Source organism: Bombyx mandarina, chromosome 06, assembly GCF_030267445.1.
Source record: "Bombyx mandarina strain Sakado chromosome 06, ASM3026744v2".
Lineage (NCBI taxonomy): Eukaryota > Metazoa > Arthropoda > Insecta > Lepidoptera > Bombycidae > Bombyx > Bombyx mandarina.
In genome coordinates, this window is record NC_143213.1 from 4,477,481 (window position 1) to 4,497,845 (window position 20,365).

General features: G+C 41.5%; 2 protein-coding genes across 2 annotated transcripts; both read right to left on the reverse strand.

Annotated features, from left to right (window-relative positions):
• Positions 1-6,907: 6,907 nt before the first annotated feature.
• On the reverse strand, positions 6,908-9,986 carry LOC149502807 (uncharacterized). The gene is made up of 4 exons (XM_089728480.1): positions 9,201-9,986; positions 9,031-9,126; positions 8,257-8,407; positions 6,908-7,195 (listed from the first exon to the last, which is right to left on the reverse strand). The coding sequence occupies exons 1-4, from the start codon at positions 9,984-9,986 to the stop codon at positions 7,023-7,025; spliced, it is 1,206 nt and encodes a 401-aa protein (XP_089584606.1). The 3' UTR covers positions 6,908-7,022.
• A 1,330-nt stretch (positions 9,987-11,316) lies between these two features.
• Positions 11,317-14,333, reverse strand: LOC149502808 (uncharacterized). Its single transcript, XM_089728481.1, has 4 exons — positions 13,548-14,333; positions 13,378-13,473; positions 12,605-12,755; positions 11,317-11,623 (listed from the first exon to the last, which is right to left on the reverse strand). Exons 1-4 carry the CDS (start codon positions 14,331-14,333, stop codon positions 11,451-11,453), a joined length of 1,206 nt encoding a protein of 401 aa, XP_089584607.1. The 3' UTR covers positions 11,317-11,450.
• Between the last annotated feature and the right edge of the window lie 6,032 nt (positions 14,334-20,365).

Sequence of the window (20,365 nt, forward strand, 5' to 3'; positions counted from 1 at the left end):
CCGACGGCTAGCCTGCAAAAGAGGGATTCTAGGATTGGGGGTGTCTATGTGTGTGTGGGCCGCGTGAGCGAACACCACACTCGCGTAAGTCATGACGGGTCTTATGCAAGTTCTTAGAGTGACCTTGTTCCGAAGGGAAATTTTACTTCGCTTACGTAATGATATTATGGGGTAAATTCTGCCGAGAATAAACACGGTACGGTCGCGGACTGTTTTAATATGAGGGCGGAATGTAATGGATGCATCCGGGGTAACTCCCAGGTACTTAATCTTCCTGGCCCAGGGTATATTGGAATTGGCCGAAGAGGGCGATCGGGGGTGCGACATTTCTCCTCCTGATGCGGGAGGAAATCCGTATAGAGTGTATAGAGTTTCTCCTTTGAAATAACATCGTTGTACTTTTTTTTTTTTTTTTTTATTGCGTAGATGGGTGGACGAGCTCACAGCCCACCTGATGTTAAGTGGTTACTGGAGCCCATAGACATCTACAACGTAGACGCGCCACCCACCTTGAGATACAAGTTCTAAAGTCTCAGTATAGTTATAGCGGCTACCCCACCCTTCAAACCGAAACGCATTACTGCTTCACGGCAGAAATAAGCAGGGCGGTGGTACCTATCCGCGCGGACTCACAAGAGGTCCTACCACCTTTTTTTTTCACTTTTCACTCTATCTATGTCTATGGGCCAGTTTCGAAACGAGTAAGTGTATTATCACGCTCTAGGTTTATTCTTTCACTGTTGTTTCCAATTCTTTATGCATTTTAGAGCTGGAAGGATTTCTTAATGCTTGAAGGATTTTGATTTTATCTTTCATCACTTTTATTCTTAATGCCACTCCAATCACTGAATGAGTAGTAGGAGTAGTAATAAAATTCTTCGACTACGCGATAGAAAATGGCACGCCCAACGCATTGTAATGTGATATAATTTTCTATTTTACAATTCCGTTTGTCGCCGATAGATGGCGCTTGACGAAAAAGTTGAATCACGCTTCTATGCATGAATCTATGCAATAGCTTTACGCTTTATAGCACGTCTTTTTTTTTCTGTACAAATTCAGTTTCGCTGTTGAAAGTTAATGACTGTGGTTCCACAGGCCCCGGAGAGTGCCACCTGTCGATGCCCATATCGTGGTTGGAGGCGTCCGTATCGGGGTCGGAGTGCAGTTGAAGTACCTCGGCCTCATTCTGGACAGTCGTTGGACCTTTCGTGCTCACTTTCAGAACCTGGTCCCTCGTTTGTTGGGGGTGGCCGGCGCGTTAAGCCCGCTTCTGCCCAACGTCGGGGGGCCTGACCGGGTGACGCGCCGTCTCTATACGGGGGTGGTGCGATCAATGGCCCTATACGGGGCGCCCGTGTGGGGCCAGTCCCTGGCTGTGGGGGTGGCGAAGCTGCTGCAACGGCCGCAACGCACCATCGCGGTCAGGGTCATCCGTGGTTATCGCACCATCTCCTTTGAGGCGGCGTGTGTACTGGCTGGGACGCCGCCTTGGGTTCTGGAAGCGGAGGCGCTCGCCGCTGACTATAAGTGGCGGGCTGACCTTCGTGCCCGGGGCGTGGCGCGTCCCAGCCCCAGTGTGGTCAGAGCGCGGAGGGCCCAATCTCGGCGGTCCGTGCTGGAGTCATGGTCCAGACGGCTGGCTGATCCTTCGGCTGGTCGTAGGACCGTCGAGGCGATTCGCCCGGTCCTTGTGGATTGGGTGAATCGTGACAGAGGACGCCTCACTTTCCGGCTCACGCAGGTGCTCACTGGGCATGGTTGTTTCGGTGAGTTCCTGCACCGGATCACAGCCGAGCCGACGGCAGAGTGCCACCATTGTGGTTGCGACTTGGACACGGCAGAGCATACGCTCGTCGCCTGCCCCGCATGGGAGGGGTGGCTACGTGTCCTCGTCGCAAAAATAGGAACCGACTTGTCGTTGCCGAGTGTTGTGGCATCGATGCTCGGCGACGACGAGTCGTGGAAGGCGATGCTCGACTTCTGCGAGTGCACCATCTCGCAAAAGGAGGCGGCGGGGCGCGTGAGAGACGCACAATCCCGCCGCCGTCGAGCGGGGGCCAGGGAGGTGGATCTCGCCCAAGCCCTGGCCCTCTAAGTGTTTCGGGTCCCCCTCACATGTCGGTCTGGGGACCGGCGAGGGGGGCCTAAGAAGACGACGTGCAAGCTGCTCTGCACGCGTTTTACGCAAGAGCATCCGGGTGATGGAAGGCCGGCTATCCTCGACCCACGCTGGTTCTGGCCCAGCGGGGTATTCCGTAGGGTAACCCACTCTAACCGGCGCCATCTAGGTGGGCTTCGGACAGTCTGCCGACCGAGAGGGCTGGTGGTCGTGGCGCCGACGACCGCCAGTCCGGCGTCCCGAGGGGGAGGGTGATGGGAGAGATGTGCTCCGTACTAAACGCTTCACTTTCCCCCCTTTGCCTTGTCATGAGTTCTGTCTCATGCGAGGTTTGGACGTTGGTTGTTGAGCAACAGGAGGTTTTAGTCAGTTCGACTCTGACATACCCCGCCCAGTATCCCCAGAAAAGGGCGGAAGTCCGGCGATTTCCTCCTGACCAAAAAAAAAAAAAGCCATATACAACGTAAATGCGCTACCCACCTTGAGATATAAGTTCTAAGGTCTCAGTATAGTTATAACGGCTGCCCCACCCTTCACACCGAAACGCATTACTGCTTCACTGCGTCAAAAGAGTGCGGCACTCGGAGACTGCCGCACTTCTTTTTTTTCTGTACAAATTCAGTTTCGCTGTTGAAAGTTAATGAGGTTGGAAGTTTCATTATTCTATTCTCTAAGCTTTGGATCAGTACCGAGGAATAACGAATTCCTTATTTTGATGCACTAGCTTAATTCATACCTGAAGGCAGTCGAATCTCCGACGATCCCCATGAATGCACCGAGGGGGCTCGTGGGTGTTGTGGGGATTGCACCGGGGGTCCCTAAAGACGAATCACCGCATTTGGAAATTAATGGATTTTTTATAAGAGATTTTTTTATTTGGCTTCCACTTCGGATGAGCGTCCGAGCCCGCTCGAGGCAGGGTTGGGGGGTAGGAGGAGCAATGGCTATCAACATGTAACCAGGGGCACCACTACTCCAAGGACACCAGGCCGACGAAGTCGGGGTGTACACTACTCCACACAGCCTTCAAGGTCGGCAGTAAGACAAACGACCTAGGTAATATCTGAGGTATTTTGGGATACCTCTCTGAATTAGAACTAGCCTATCGGGTCTGAATGAAACACGCCGCTAGCCTTTCGCTGATCAATAGCATACTCTGTGATGCAATAGAGTACGTTAGCGCACCGCGCGGCCTCTATCACGTTGTGTGGACTTAAACCCATTAAATTTTGAAGTAAAACTGTCCTTTAATATTGCACAGATATGAAATCTCATGTGAACAGGAATCGACAATCTTCTTATTTCGTGTCGTCTGCAGCGATCTCCACTAACACTTCACCAGTGCAAAATGAGTTCCACAAATGGAACAAAATATTAGTCAGGGTCGCAACGTTCGAGCTCCAGGTCATCGTGGAGATCCACGTTCCTCAGGAACCATGGTGCTCCGACAGCTATCCTGCAGAATCGGGATTGAATTACCTGAAGGGGCTTCAAGTTGGCGCGGGCCGCGTGAGCGAACACTACGCTTGCATACGTCATGACGGGGCGTATGCAAGTTTTGTAGAGTGTCACCTTATTTCGAAGAGACAATTTGCTTCGCTTGCAAAGCATAGGGTAGAGACGTCCTAATATGAAGGCGGCACGGTCGAGTATCGTTTTAAGGTGGGGACAGAATGTCATCCCTCTGTCGAGGGTGACGCCTATGTATTTGACCTTCGAGGCCCACGGTATGGGCTGGCCAAAGAGAGTGACGGGGCTAACGGCGGAGGTGTTACCGCGCGTATTAGGGAGCGGGATCCTCGAAGTGGTATTCGGAAGGCGACCTCTTTTGAAGAGCACCGCTGTGCTTTTCGTGAGGTTGATGTCAATGCGCCGGAACCACTGTCCCATGGTGGTTACTGCGATCTGGAGTCGCCTATGCAAAAGCAACTTTTTCCTACACGAGTAGTAGATAGCCGTGTCGTCGACGAAGAGCGCTAGTAGATAGGTCTCCGGAAACCGGGGTATATCATTGATATACAAACTAAATAATATCGGGGATAGCGCGGAGCCTTACGGGACTCCGGCTCTCAGATGACGGGGGCGAGAACGAGTTCCCTCTACTCGATATCGAATTTGTAAATCAAACCGTTGTGCCGGACTTTGTTGAACGCCTTCGCGATATCGAAGAAGAGGGCGCCGGTCAGGATTTGTTTACGCCTATTTAGCCCTATTAAGATGTGCTCCGTGAGGCGGTGCACTTGATGTATGCACGAATGTTTGGCGCGGAACCCAAACTGCTCGTCTATTAATATATTGTTCGCGGTAATGAAGTCCCATAGGCGTTTCCGAAGGAGCCGTTCGTATAGGGCAGCGGCTATGAAGCTACAGCTTATGTATGGTATTATTACGGTTTTTGACTTAATGTTTGAAGATTCTTAACAACATTCATGTTATGCTGTGTCGTAGTAGATCGTGCATTAGCGTCCACCCCCCTAAATCAATCATAATAGAACAGTAACACGCTCTTCAGATTTAGTCGCTTTGAACATTAATGAAATTGAAAATAGTTAAAATAGTTGGTGGCTTAATTCAAATTCAATTCAAATTCAAAATCATTTATTTCAACTTGGATGTCATCAAAAACACACTTGTTGAATGTCAAAATGTAAAAGAAAATGTTAACTCTACCACCGGTTCCAAAAAAAGCCACAGTCCTGAGAAGAACCGGCGAAACAAACTCAGCGGGCTTTTTTTTTTTTTTGTATTTTCTCAACTATTTTCTTTTTTTTTAAACAAGAAAACATATTTACAGTATACAAAAAAACAAGTCAAAAAAATACAATTCAAATAAATAATAATAATAATGAAAAATGAAAAGGCCAGGAGCGAACGCCTCATTCCCACGTAGTGCCATCTAGTAAAAAATCCTTAACTTTATAATATGCCTTGTTGCACAAACGTTCCTTGACAGTTTTCTTAAATCTATGAACAGGTAGTAGTTGAACGTTTTGTGGGATCTTGTTGAAAAGCTGTACACCCAGCCCCCTGAAAGAGTTGCTTATTTTCTTAATTCGAGCCGCCGGCAACGCAAGCCTATGTTTGTTCCTAGTGTTCACATTATGCAAATCGCAGACTCTGGGGAATTCGACAATGTTTTTACGCACGTACAATAAATTTTCAAATTGATTGTACTGTCTAGATGGACTATAATTATTACGTAAGCGCTAATGAAAAAAAAGAACTTTATAAACAATAACATAGAATTTCAGTCCCAACTAACGTTTAAATCACTGGGTAACTAGCTGTCTACGATTTAAAATGTAACAAAGGACTTCAAATAATGATAAAATCTAGACAGCAACAGAATCTGTACTTAAATTCGGGCTTACTGTTAAAAAGTAACAAAGATTAAAGAGGCTAAGCGTACCTGACCCTCCATAGATAGAACAGATCCGATCAAAAACTGAATATTAAATTAGATTTGAAAAGACGTTTCGTGTTACTGAACTTGTTCCTTTTTCGAGTAGTGTACAGCTATAATATTATTGATAGTATATGAAATTTTAATCATATAAGCGTATTGAAGTGGGCGTGAACTAAATTTTTTTATTATCTAGACGGGTGTACGAGTTCACGGCCTTGTGACATGAGTTAAAGTCTCAGTTTTTACAGTACAGCGGCTACCCCATCCTTCAAGCTGTAACACAAGACTGCATCACGGCAGAAATAAGCAGGGCGGGAGAAGCTACCAGTAATTACGAAAATTGTATTTTTTGCGGGTTTGATTTTTCTTATACGACGCAATTTTTTCATCGTGGAAGTCAATTATGTATAGTTATTAAGTACGTATTTCATTAGAAAAATTGATACCTGCCTGCGGGATTTGAACACCGGCACAGTCGCATCGCTCGATACGAATGCACTGGGCTTTTTATCTTTTGGGCCACGGCGACTATAAAACGGTATTTACGCTGCATAGCTGCTTTGTTTTTATGAGCCGATTGTTCTCAAAATCCCAAAGCTTAGAGTTACCTGATTTTTCCTCATGTACTCTTTGCATTATTTTCTATTATTTACAAAGTTTAATTTCTGTTATAAAGGCTTAACACAATGATAATGAATGGTCTTCAGTTTCCAGTAGTACCAAATATCGTCACAAAAAAAAGATCGTAATAAAAATCGTATCGCATAGGACGTCGTTTCACTGTCGTTGTCTTACTCTAAAATCCTGTCAGTCCGCGTATATGGAACATTTCAACCTAGATTAGAACTAAGCCTGGTTTCAACGAGCCCTCCTCGTCCGATTTTTCTATAAAGCCTCCAAGATTATTCTTCCCTTTCGTGTTTGCTCTGAGTAAATGAGCGTTAATAAGGATATAAATTATATTATATTAATCATAGATTTTCATTTTAGTATTTGCAGATAACCAATTTTTTTCCTGGGTTTTATAATAATAATAAAACACGTCGAAGAAAAAGTTTATTTTTAAGAATATAGCTCATTTAATGTATTTTGATTAATCAACATACATAAATTAAGCGCTCAAATAGATTACGTTATATTAAGTAAAACGACAAAAATATTTTCAAGCATTATAATATACTACAAGACAAATATAGGTACTATATTGGGTTCATAGTTACCTCATTAAATTAATTGTAAATAGGTCTACAGTAAAATACTACTAAACTGCTACCATACTCATAAAACTTTAAAACACGATCAAACTGTTATTTAAATAATATTTGTATTTTCCTGATGCATTCATTTCGTAAAATATCAGGTTCGATACACAGCTGAGAATGAAAAAAACATTTTTCGCTATTCTGAGAACTTAATATGTGTAAGTCAGTGAAATTAGCCTTGCTTACAGAAAATGCTTACTACCTAAAAATAATATTAAAAACGATAGACATTTTAATCTAAAAATTTTGAGAACTGTATTATAATGACTAAGTAAGTCGTACAGAGACTGATATAGCTTAGTGGCAAAGACATGTTGAGTTTGATGACACCTGCCAAAGCATAGACGAAACTATATTCTTTGGTCATCAAGTAAAACGCTTTGACCTTCCGACGCTGGAGTTTTCCTGCGAATAAAACAAATATTTGAATATGGATCTATGATTTTTTTGCTCAGTCCACTGAAGTCCACTGCTGGACATAGATTTCACCTAAGGTTCGCCACAATAGCCAGTCTTGCAATACACTCAGTGTACACATCTTATTAGAAAGTTAATTACAAAGACGGGCCGTTTGAATGTATTATTGCCTAAAAAATTAGAACCACCTAGCGGGTCTTACAGTAAATATAATGAATTTAGGGACCCACTCAAATACACTTTTTTTTCCTACATATGCTTGTAGCGTAAGAGGGCTATGCCAGCGTAACCTAGCGAGTAGGTGAGCTCACGGGGCTCTAGCCTGAGAACGTTGCTAACACTAGCCCTAGCAAGAGCAGTGCTTCACAGAATCTATCACCGGATCATTGAGAAGAAACTCCAGCGAGAAACTCAGTGGGCTGTGTCTGTGAGTTAATTTACTGGCCAAACTCTTCGTCGTAAGCGACGGGTTCGATGAGGACGGTGACCGGTGCTTGAGGTACCTAAAAGCATCGTGGATCGGGAGGATCCAAAATTATGCGCTTAGGGTGACGTCTCCTGCTTAAATTTTTTTTTGTTGGTCCTTTCTGCGTTCTTAGATATTTTAGCTGATTTTAATGTGAAGGTCCGGCATGTCACTTCAGGTATGCAACGTCGGTCTACTCAAACTACTGCCGCTCTTCACCCTAATTCTAGTGGAGAATGTTGTTGTTTCGTAAGTGAATGAAGCAATTTTTTTTTATAGCTTAGATGGGTGGACGAGCTCACAGCCCACCTGGTGTTAAGTGGTTACTGGAGCCCATGGACATCTACAACGTAAATGCGCCACCCACCTTGAGATATAAGTTCTAAGATCTCAGTATAGTTACAACGGCTGCCCCACCCTTCAAACCGAAACGCATTACTGCTTCACGGCAGAAATAGGCAGGGCGGTGGTACCTACCCGCGCGGACTCACAAGAGGTCCTACCACCAGTAAATGTAGTAATGCCATTGAAACATTTTTCTAACACTTTGTACTTTAATCTATGACATTTCGAATACACTTACCCAGTGGAATAGTGTTGATGGCATCATGAAGCGTGATACGAATAAGAGAAACTTGAGTTGCAGTGATGCTTGAGTAGTAGCACGGGATCACAACTAACAACGTGTATTTGATGCAACGCACTATTAAATACACGCACACTCCGATTGTTGACTGTGAATATAATCAATAATTTATAAGTTGGACTGTTTCATTATTGGTGCACTTGCACTTGAATTTAGTGTACTTATGTTTTTGTGTAATTCGAAGTTAAAATTTACGTCTTATGAGAACCTTGTTTCTTACTGAACTTAAATAAAAATTCAAACACTATCTATCAGTTGAACCAATAGCTTCGAATTCCAGTAGTGTAATGTTAACAAGGACCTGTTTATTCTTTATGATTTTCAGTTTTGCGGTATCATAATATAACACAAGATATTTGACAGATGACTGATTGTCACTTACGACGTTTTCAAGATAAGCTTGCAATATGTACAAGTTTCAAACAAATAACATTTAGACCGTCGATATACTTAGTAATATCATCCGCTCGGTGGAAGACATTCCTTTGGTCGTTATCCCAAATCAGCATAAGCAAAATGGTAAAAACAGTGTTAGTTTCTTGTTGAAATATTTTCAAATGAACTGTTCACTAAAACTTTTCTAGGCTTATTGGCTTTTGCTATAAAAACATCTACTTCTCTTTCTGTTATGACAAGCTCTTTACCATATTATTTTTTGTTCATATTACACGTTTAATTCAATAGCTAATATTTAAATAAGATGAAACTTACACCCGGATTTGAAGGATCCGTTAATTGTATGACTTTTACAAGAATTCTCAGAAGAATAGTCGTGGATAATCCGGAAGTAAATAACATGAGTAGCACCTGAAAAATTTATTAATTTAAATAACATTTGCATAATTATGCACGTTTTCATTAATCAGATCAAGCTTTCTTACCGGAATGCTCATAACTTTGTTGAGTTTTTCAGCGCAGTTGTGTAGTAACCCATACACTTCGTGCAAAGCGGTGAGATTTAGCTGTACATTTTTTGATAACATCTCATATTTGTTTGGTTTCTTCCTGCTACTGTCTTCGTCTACTTTAAAATGCTCTTGTATATGTCTCTTTACGACTAAAAGCCTCAAGTACACGACCCTTTGTAATGTGAAGAAAAATATTTGCTCACAATCGTGAGTCAATGCAATAGTATAAGTGCAGATTATAGTCATCAATCCTTTGCTGGTATTATCGTAAAATTCCAGAGCGTAAAACTCGATTAAGTTATACACAATGCTGCCTGCGACCCAAAAGAAAACTCTTTTCATGCAACACGTGCTGTTTACGTTTTTGTCAATTTTTAGTATTTTGTCGAACATGCTCAAGTTTTCAAAGAACTTCATCATTTTCTTCTTTTTCAAAAACACTGATATGCAAATCAGGAGTATGTATTCAATAAATGAGAAAAGTCTTATGACAAGGTGTGAATTTTTCATCGGTTCTTTTGTCCAATAAACTGACGCGACAAACGAAATCAAAAATATTGCGTAGAGATAGCTGAACAACAACACAAATTTGTTACATTTCAACAGACACAAACGATTGATTCCCGTCATTACTTGTATGTAAATAAAAATTTTGAATCGTTGTACGATTTTCAGTCCATCGTCAGCAAAATTATTTTCACTGATATCTGGTAATTCAAGAGGTTTCACTTTAGATGATATGGTTCGGATACCTGCCATCTTCACCGCCGAGGCAGGTAGACTGTTCCGATAGCTTATTTAATCAATATTCATCCATTAAATTAAGTTATAACTTTCCATGTGTTAAAATTATTAATTTACTAATTGATAGAAATCGACTAGTTTACATGGTTGTATAAACATCATCAATTTCATTTTAATCAATACAAGTGGGCTTGAGATTTTTTTTCTATTGCTTAGATGAGTGGACGAGCTCATAGCCCACCTGATGTTAAGTGGTTACTGGAGCCCATAGCCATATACAACGTAAATGCGCTACCCACCTTGAGATATAAGTTCTAAGGTCTCAGTATAGTTCTAGCGGCTGCTCCACCCTTTAAACCGAAACGCATTACTGCTTCACGGCAGAAATAGGTAGGGTGGTGGTACCTACCCGTGCGGACTCACAAGAGGTCCTACCACCAGTAATTATGCAAATTATAATTTTGCGGGTTTGATTTTTATTACACGATGTTATTCCTTCACCGTGGAAGTCAATCGTGAACAATTGTTAAGTACGTATTTCATCAGAAAAATTGGTCCCCGCCTGCGGGATTGGAACACCGTTGCATCGCTATATACGAATGCACCGGACGTCTTATCCTTTACGCCACGACGACTTCAATTCTTCACGTCACGGCTTGGCTCTGCCCCTGGCATTGCTGACGTCCATGAGCGACGGTGACCACTTACCATCAGGTGCCGTATGCTAGTCTGCCTACAAAGGCAATAAAAAAAAAAAAAAAAACGTCGTGTCAGTGTCGTAGTCTTACTCTAAAATCCTGTCAGTCCGCGTATATGGAACATTTCAACCGAGATTAGAACTAAGCCTGGTTTCAACGAGCCCTCCTCGTCCGATTTTTCTATAAAGCCTCCAAGATTATTCTTCCCTTTCGTGTTTGCTCTGAGTAAATGAGCGTTAATAAGGATATAAATTATATTATATTAATCATAGATTATCATTTTAGTATTTGCAGATAACCAATTTTTTTCCTGGGTTTTATAATAATAATAAAAAACGTCGAAGAAAAAGTTTTTTTTTCAAGAATGTACATAAATTAAGCGCTCAAATAGATTACGTTATATTAAGTAAAACACTCAAAATATTTTCAAGCATTATAATATACTACAAGACAAATATAGGTACTATATTGGGTTCATAGTTACCTCATTAAATTAATTGTAAATAGGTCTACAGTAAAATACTACTAAACTACTACTACTACTACTACTAAACTACTACTGTACTCATAAAACTTTAAAACACGATAAAACTGTTATTTAAACAATATTTGTATTTTCCTAATGCATTCATTTCATAAAATATCAGGTTCGATACACAGCTGAGAATGAAAAAAACATTTTTCACTATTCTGAGAACTTAATATGTGTAAATCAGTGAAATTAGCCTTGCTTACAGAAAATGCTTACTACCTAAAAATAATATTAAAAACGATAGACATTTTAATCTAAAAATTTTGAGAACTGTATTATAATGACTAAGTAAGTCGTACAGAGACTGATATAGCTTAGTGGCAAAGACATGTTGAGTTTGATGACACCTGCCAAAGCATAGACGAAACTATATTCTTTGGTCATCAAGTAAAACGCTTTGACCTTCCGACGTTGGAGTTTTCCTGCGAATAAAACAAATATTTGAATATGGATCTATGATTGTTTTGCTCAGCCCACTGAAGTCCACTGCTGGACATAGATTTCCCCTAAGGTTCGCCACAATAGCCAGTCTTGCAATACACTCAGTGTACACATCTTATTAGAAAGTTAATTACAAGGACGGGCCGTTTGAATGTATTATTGCCTAAAAAATTAGAACCACCTAGCGGGTCTTACAGTAAATATAATGAATTTAGGGACCCACTCAAATACACTTTTTTTTCCTAAATATGCTTGTAGCGTAAGAGGGCTATGCCAGCGTAACCTAGCGAGTAGGTGAGCTCACGGGGCTCTAGCCTGAGAACGTTGCTAACACTAGCCCTAGCAAGAGCAGTGCTTCACAGAATCTATCACCGTATCGGAAACGCGATCCATTGAGAAGAAACTCCAGCGAGAAACTCAGTGGGCTGTGTCTGTGAGTTAATTTACTAGCCAAACTCTTCGTCGTAAGCGACGGGTTCGATGAGGACGGTGACCGGTGCTTGAGGTACCTAAAAGCATCGTGGATCGGGAGGATCCAAAATGTTGCGCTTAGGGTGACGTCTCCTGCTTAAATTTTTTTTGTTGGTCCTTTCTGCGTTCTTAGATATTTTAGCTGATTTTAATGTGAAGGTCCGGCATGTCACTTCAGGTATGCAACGTCGGTCTACTCAAACTACTGCCGCTCTTGACCCTAATTCTAGTGAAGAATGTTGTTGTTTCGTAAGTGAATGAAGCAATTTTTTTTTTATGGCTTAGATGGGTGGACGAGCTCACAGAGTTACAACGGCTGCCCCACCCTTCAAACCGAAACGCATTACTGCTTCACGGCAGAAATAGGCAGGGCGGTGGTACCTACCCGCGCGGACTCACAAGAGGTCCTACCACCAGTAAATGTAGTAATGCCATTGAAACATTTTTCTAACACTTTGTATTTTAATCTATGACATTTCGAATACACTTACCCAGTGGAATAGTGTTGATGGCATCATGAAGCGTGATACGAATAAGAGAAACTTGAGTTGCAGTGATGCTTGAGTAATAGCACGGGATCACAACTAACAACGTGTATTTGATGCAACGCACTATTAAATACACGCACACTCCGATTGTTGACTGTGAATATAATCAATAATTTATAAGTTGGACTGTTTCATTATTGGTGCACTTGCACTTGAATTTAGTGTACTTATGTTTTTGTGTAATTCGAAGTTAAAATTTACGTCTTATGAGAACCTTGTTTCTTACTGAACTTAAATCAAATTCAATCACTATCTATCAGTTGAACCAATAGCTTCGAATTCCAGTAGCGTAATGTTAACAAGGACCTGTTTATTCTTTATGATTTTCAGTTTTGCGGTATCATAATATAACACAAGATATTTGACAGATGACTGATTGTCACTTACGACGTTTTCAAGATAAGCTTGCAATATGTACAAGTTTCAAACAAATAACATTTAGACCGTCGATATACTTAGTAATATCATCCGCTCGGTGGAAGACATTCCTTTGGTCGTTATCCCAAATCAGCATAAGCAAAATGGTAAAAACAGTGTTAGTTTCTTGTTGAAATATTTTCAAATGAACTGTTCACTAAAACTTTTCTAGGCTTATTGGCTTTTGCTATAAATACATCTACTTCTTTTTCTGTTATGACAAGCTCTTTACCATATAATTTTTTGTTCATATTACACGTTTAATTCAATAGCTAATATTTAAATAAGATGAAACTTACACCCGGATTTGAAGGATCCGTTAATTGTATGACTCTAACAAGAATTCTCAGAAGAATAGTCGTGGATAATCCGGAAGTAAATAACATGAGTAGCACCTGAAAAATTTATTAATTTAAATAACATTTGCATAATTATGCACGTTTTCATGAATCAGATCAAGCTTACTTACCGGAATGCTCATAATTTTGTTGAGTTTTTCAGCGCAGTTGTGTAGTAACCCATACACTTCGTGCAAAGCGGTGAGATTTAGCTGTACATTTTTTGATAACATCTCATATTTGTTTGGTTTCTTCCTGCTACTGTCTTCGTCTACTTTAAAATGCTCTTGTATATGCCTCTTTACGACTAAAAGCCTCAAGTACACGACCCTTTGTAATGTGAAGAAAAATATTTGCTCACAATCGTGAGTCAATGCAATAGTATAAGTGCAGATTATAGTCATCAATCCTTTGCTGGTATTATCGTAAAATTTCAGAGCGTAAAACTCGATTAAGTTATACACAATGCTGCCTGCGACCCAAAAGGAAACTCTTTTCATGCAACACGTGCTGTTTACGTTTTTGTCAATTTTTAGTATTTTGTCGAACATGCTCAAGTTTTCAAAGAACTTCATCATTTTCTTCTTTTTCAAAAACACTGATATGCAAATCAGGAGTATGTATTCAATAAATGAGAAAAGTCTTATGACAAGGTGTGAATTTTTCATCGGTTCTTTTGTCCAATAAACTGACGCGACAAACGAAATCAAAAATATTGCGTAGAGATAGCTGAACAACAACACAAATTTGTTACATTTCAACAGATACAAACGATTGATTCCCGTCATTACTTGTATGTAAATAAAAATTTTGAATCGTTGTACGATTTTCAGTCCATCGTCAGCAAAATGATTTTCACTGACATCTGGTAATTCAAGAGGTTTCACTTTAGATGATATGGTTCGGATACCTGCCATCTTCACCGCCGAGGCAGGTAGACTGTTCCGATAGCTTATTTAATCAATATTCATCCATTAAATTAAGTTATAACTTTCCATGTGTTAAAATTATTAATTTACTAATTGATAGAAAATAGAGTAGTTTACATGGTTATATAAACATCATCAATTTAATTTTAATCAATACAAGTGGGTTTGAGATTTTTTTTTCTATTGATTAGCTGAGTGGACGAGCTCATAGCCCACCTGATGTTAAGTGGTTACTGGAGCCCATAGCCATATACAACGTAAATGCGCTACCCACCTTGAGATATAAATTCTAAGGTCTCAGTATAGTTATAACAGCTGCCCCACCCTTCACACCGAAACGCATTACTGCTTCACGGCAGAAATAGGCAGGGTGGTGGTACTTACCCGTACGGACTCACAATACGTCCAACCACCAATAAAAATTATGGAATATTTATTAATTACACATGAAATGTGATTTTTGTTTAGAGAACCTTTTTTTTTGTCAGAAGGAAATCGCCGGACTTCCGCCCTTCACTGGGGATGGCGGGTGGGGCATTTCGGAGTCGAACCGACTAAAACCTCTTGTTAAGCGCATTGGCGATATCGAGCGACACCGCCAAGGCCACCCCAACCCCGTGAGAGGATCCGACGAGAAACTCAGCGGGCTGATGCATGGGTTAGGTTGCACGTCGAACTGTTTGTCGAGTTCAACGAGTACCTATGGTTGTAGGGGTCCCTAAGCCCGCTCCTAGTGTTAGAGCTGAAGGCGTCTAATGTAAAGGTTATTGAATGGATCCGTAAGGACGTGTCTAGAGCGTCGACGGTGACTGGCTCCTGTGTGATCAGGATTCGGGGAGTAGTCAATGGTGGCAACGATAAGGCGATTATCATGACGCATAGCCTTATTGAAGTAGCGTTACGACTCTGACTTCACGTATTTCCAAATTTATTTGAGGCCCAGGTCGTCGTGTAGGTCAACGTTCTTCACGAACCACGGTGCTCCGAAGCCAACCTGCAAAAGAGGGATTCTAGAATTGGGGGTGTCTATGTGTGTGTGGGCCGCGTGAGCGAACACCACACTCGCGTAATTCATGACGGGTCTTATGCAAGTTCTTAGAGTGACCTTGTTCCGAAGGGAAATTTTACTCCGCTTACGTAATGATATTATGGGGTAAATTCTGCCGAGAATAAACACGGTACGGTCGCGGACTGTTTTAATATGCGGGCGGAATGTCTTGGATGCATCCGGGGTAACTCCCAGGTACTTCTTGTCAATCTTCCTGGCCCAGGGTATATTGGAATTGGCCGAAGAGGGCGATCGGGGGTGCGACATTTCTCCTCCTGATGCGGGAGGAAATCCGTATAGAGTGTATAGAGTTTCTCCTTTGAAATAACATCGTTGTGCTTTTCACTGGATCTATATCTATGGGCCAGTTTCGAAACGAGTAAGTGTATTATCACGCTCTAGGTTTATTCTTTCACTGTTGTTTCCAATTCTTTATGCATTTCAGAGCTGGAAGGATTTCTTAATGCTTGAAGGATTTTGATTTTATCTTTCATCACTTTTATTCTTAATGCCACTCCAATCACTGAATGAGTAGTAGGAGTAGTAATAAAATTCTTCGACTACGCGATAGAAAATGGCACGCCCAACGCATTGTAATGTGATATAATTTTCTATTTTACAATTCCGTTTGTCGCCGATAGATGGCGCTTGACGAAAAAGCTGAATCGCGCTTCTATGCATGAATCTATGCAATAGCTTTTTTTTTCTGTACAAATTCAGTTTCGCTGTTGAAAGTTAATGAGGTTGGAAGTTTCATTATTCTATTCTCTAAGCTTTGGATCAGTACCGAGGAATAACGAATTCCTTATTTTGATGCACTAGCTTAATTCATACCTGAAGGCAGTCGAATCTGCGACAATCCCCATGAATGCACCGAGGGGGCTCGTGGGTGTTGTGGGGATTGCACCGGGGGTCCCTAAACACGAATCACCGCATTTGGAAATTAATGGATTTTTTATAAGAGATTTTTTTATTTGGCTTCCACTTCGGATGAGCGTCCGAGCCCGCTCGAGGCAGGGTTGGGGGGTAGGAGGAGCAATGGCTGTCAACATGTAACCAGGGGCACCACTACTCCAAGGACACCAGGCCGACGAAGTCGGGGTGTACACTACTCCACACAGCCTTCAAGGTCGGCAGTAAGTCAAGCGACCTAGGTAATATCTGTGGTATTTTGGGATACCTCTCTGAATTAGAACCAGCCTATCGGGTCTGAATGAAACACGCCGCTAGCCTTTCGCTGTTCAATAGCATACTCTGTGATGCAATAGAGTACGTTAGCGCACCGCGCGGCCTCTATCACGTTGTGTGGACTTAAACCCATTAAATTTTGAAGTAAAACTGTCCTTTAATATTGCACAGATATGAAATCTTATGTGAACAGGAATCGACAATCCTCTTATTTCGTGTCGTCTGCAGCGATCTCCACTAACACTTCACCAGTGCAAAATGAGTTCCACAAATGGAACAAAATATTAGTCAGGGTCGCAACGTTCGAGCTCCAGGTCATCGTGGAGATCCACGTTCCTCAGGAACCATGGTGCTCCGACAGCTATCCTGCAGAATCTTGATTGAATTACCTGAAGGGGCTTCAAGTTGGCGCGGGCCGCGTGAGCGAACACTACGCTTGCATACGTCATGACGGGGCGTATGCAAGTTTTGTAGAGTGTCACCTTATTTCGAAGGGACAATTTGCTTCGCTTGCAAAGCATAGGGTAGAGACGTCCTACTATGAAGGCGGCACGGTCGAGTATCGTTTTAAGGTGGGGACAGAATGTCATCCCTCTGTCGAGGGTGACGCCTATGTATTTGACCTTCGAGGCCCACGGTATGGGCTGGTGCACGACATGAGAACCCTCTTGTCGTGGCCGCCGGAAACTACATACCCGATCCTGTAGACCGTTTGGTAAACCGTCGACGTCGCCCAAAGCACGTCATCACGGATCCTCCTGATCCATTAACGGTGCTTTTAGGCAATACAAGCACCGGTCACCGTCCTCGCCGAACCCGTCGCTTGCGACGAAGGGCTCGACGAGCGAATTAACCCACAGACACAGCCCACTGAGTTTCTCGCCGGATCTTCTCAGTGGGTCGCGCTTCCGATCCGGTGGTAGATTCTGCGAAGCACTGCTCTTGCTAGGGCGGTGTTAGCAATTCTCCGGTTTGAGCCCCGCGAGCTCACCTACACAAGCTAGGGTACGCTGAAATAGCCTCTCAAGGCTATCAGCATAGGTAGGAAAAAAAAAAAAAAAAGTATGGGCTGGCCAAAGAGAGTGACGGGGCTAACGGCGGAGGTGTTACCGCGCGTATTAGGGAGCGGGATCCTCGAAGTGGTATTCGGAAGGCGACCTCTTTTGAAGAGCACCGCTGTGCTTTTCGTGAGGTTGATGTCAATGCGCCGGAACCACTGTCCCATGGTGGTTACTGCGATCTGGAGTCGCCTATGCAAAAGCGACTTTTTCCTACACGAGTAGTAGATAGCCGTGTCATCGACGAAGAGCGCTAGTAGATAGGTCTCCGGAAACCGGGGTATATCATTGATATACAAACTAAATAATATCGGGGATAGCGCGGAGCCTTACGGGACTCCGGCTCTCAGATGACGGGGCCGAGAACGAGTTCCCTCTACTCGATATCGAATTTGTAAATCAAACCGTTGTGCCGGACTTTGTTGAACGCCTTCGCGATATCGAAGAAGAGGGCGCCGGTCAGGATTTATTTACGCCTATTTAGCCCTATTAAGATGAGCTCCGTGAGGCGGTGCACTTGATGTATGCACGAATGTTTGGCGCGGAACCCAAACTGCTCGTCTATTAACACGTTCACTGCGCCATTATTATCAAAGAACTTTCAGCTGGTGCTTTGGAGACCTAAAAGATCTCGAAACTTACCCACCCTTTGGTGCGTTTGAGACCTAATTAGTCTCCTAAAGATACAGTTTTGAAAATAATTTATATCTTCCAAAAAAACAATGACATATACTTTGAAGTTTTTGTGGATGAAAGATAGCCTATTGCTTTATATTTTGCTAGGTTCGCACGCAGTTATGACATTTGAATAAACTACAAATACCAAAAAAAAATTTGATATCGATTGTATCTCGTACCGCAACCGAAGATAGTTCAATATGTGTAGTAAGTAGTGATGGGAATAAAATAATATCTCAGTTGTCGATTGAAATAGTTTTATTAATTATGCAAAGTGTTTTTCATTAAAACATGTAAGCACATTGATTGCTTGCATTGCGCGCATATGGTAACAATACTTTTAGTTTTTTTAGAAGCATCAGTGCTGTTTAATGTGCGTCGTAATTTTTCGTAACAACCCACACAACGTCTTTTTTTGTCGCCACGTTGGAAAATATGATCAGTACATCTTCCTTCGGGGAATTCTGTAATAAAATGCAATATCGACGGGCAATTTATTATGAATAGGTACATTTGTCACGCTATCAAGTATACTCTCATTTAAGCTCAATACGTCATTGTCGGGAATGTCAATCCAATCTTTATCACCCTCAAGCTCTCCACTCTCACTTTCTGATATATTTTCAGATATATTATCTTCATCTTCAGATATTATATCGGATGAGAGATTTTCACCTGTATCATCATCACGTTGAAACAATTTCTTCTATTTCAGTATTGGTTGCCTCATCAGTCTGCGTCTCCGGATCGTCTTCTTGTATTTCTTCGTTTTCTACGTCCTGTTCTAGTTCTTCCTCTTTTTTATTCTGTATTTCTAGATTGCCATTTTGCTCATTCTGGTCTTTTTCTTGTCCTATTATATTATTTTCTTGTTGATTTTCAATGTTTCTCTCTTCTAAATGTTTTTGTGAATTATTGTTCAAGTTGCATTTAGACGTTTTTCTTTCTGTTTTTTCGTCATAAGTGAGCGCATCATCCTCAAAAGTATACTCAAAAGAAAATGGACTATTGTTTATATTACTTGTGGTTCTTCTTTCGTTTATAATTGTTTTAATCAATTTTTGCATGCTGCTCTCATTAAATTCTAAAGGTAATAAGTACGAACATGAAATATTATTCAAAGACGGGCACTTGCTTGATGTACATAAAGCACTCAATGAGGCAGGAGAAGCTTTAGCATTTGTGTTGGATATTTCCGTTAGCATTTGAGTGCACGAGTTAGGAGTAGATAAACCACTACGGTTACGAGAAACAGTACCACAAAATTTACGATCAGGTGTCATAGGATCAGTAGTTATAGTCGGTGTAGTATTCGTCATCAACAATGTGGTATTATTGTTACTATTTTTTGGACTGGATATCGTATTCTGAAGCACACTAAATCTTTTTCCAGTACATGGGCTGATATATATATTTTTATTACTTAGCTGCGTGCTCTCCAACGTAGAAAAGTTCATCGTTTTCTTTTGAGGTACGTCAAATATTTCATAATCAGAATCACTGTCATTGTTAGCCAACGGGGGGAAAATTTGAACATTTTCCAAAATTTTTATTTTACTGGACGATGCAGCAGTATAATCCGGCTTTGATTTTTTGTTAGAAATCTCACCAAAATAAATAGAATTTTTTACACTTTTTTCTTTTAAAAGAACTCATTGTTTATCAAAAATAATCAACACGTAGGTATATACGCGAGTGTTATTTCCAAAACGTGCGCGCAAGCTCCCACGTCGATGCTAGAACAACACTAAAACGAGTCACGCAGCGCCCGCGCCGCCCACCCTCCCTCTCTTGCGTCTACGAGGCGTACGATTCCACGAGTACCGACAGATCTCCTAACGCAAGGAATGAATATAATTACAGTACTGTGCGTTAGGAACCTAATCCATCTCTAATTTATTTTTTAATGTCCTTGAATTCAGCTTTAAGTAGGAAGCAAATATGTATATTCTCCTACTCATACTTAAAGAACTTTACACGTTAGATCCTCCCGCAAGGAGTGAAACAACACGATTATATTCAACGCACAACACAAAAGTCCTGCAAGA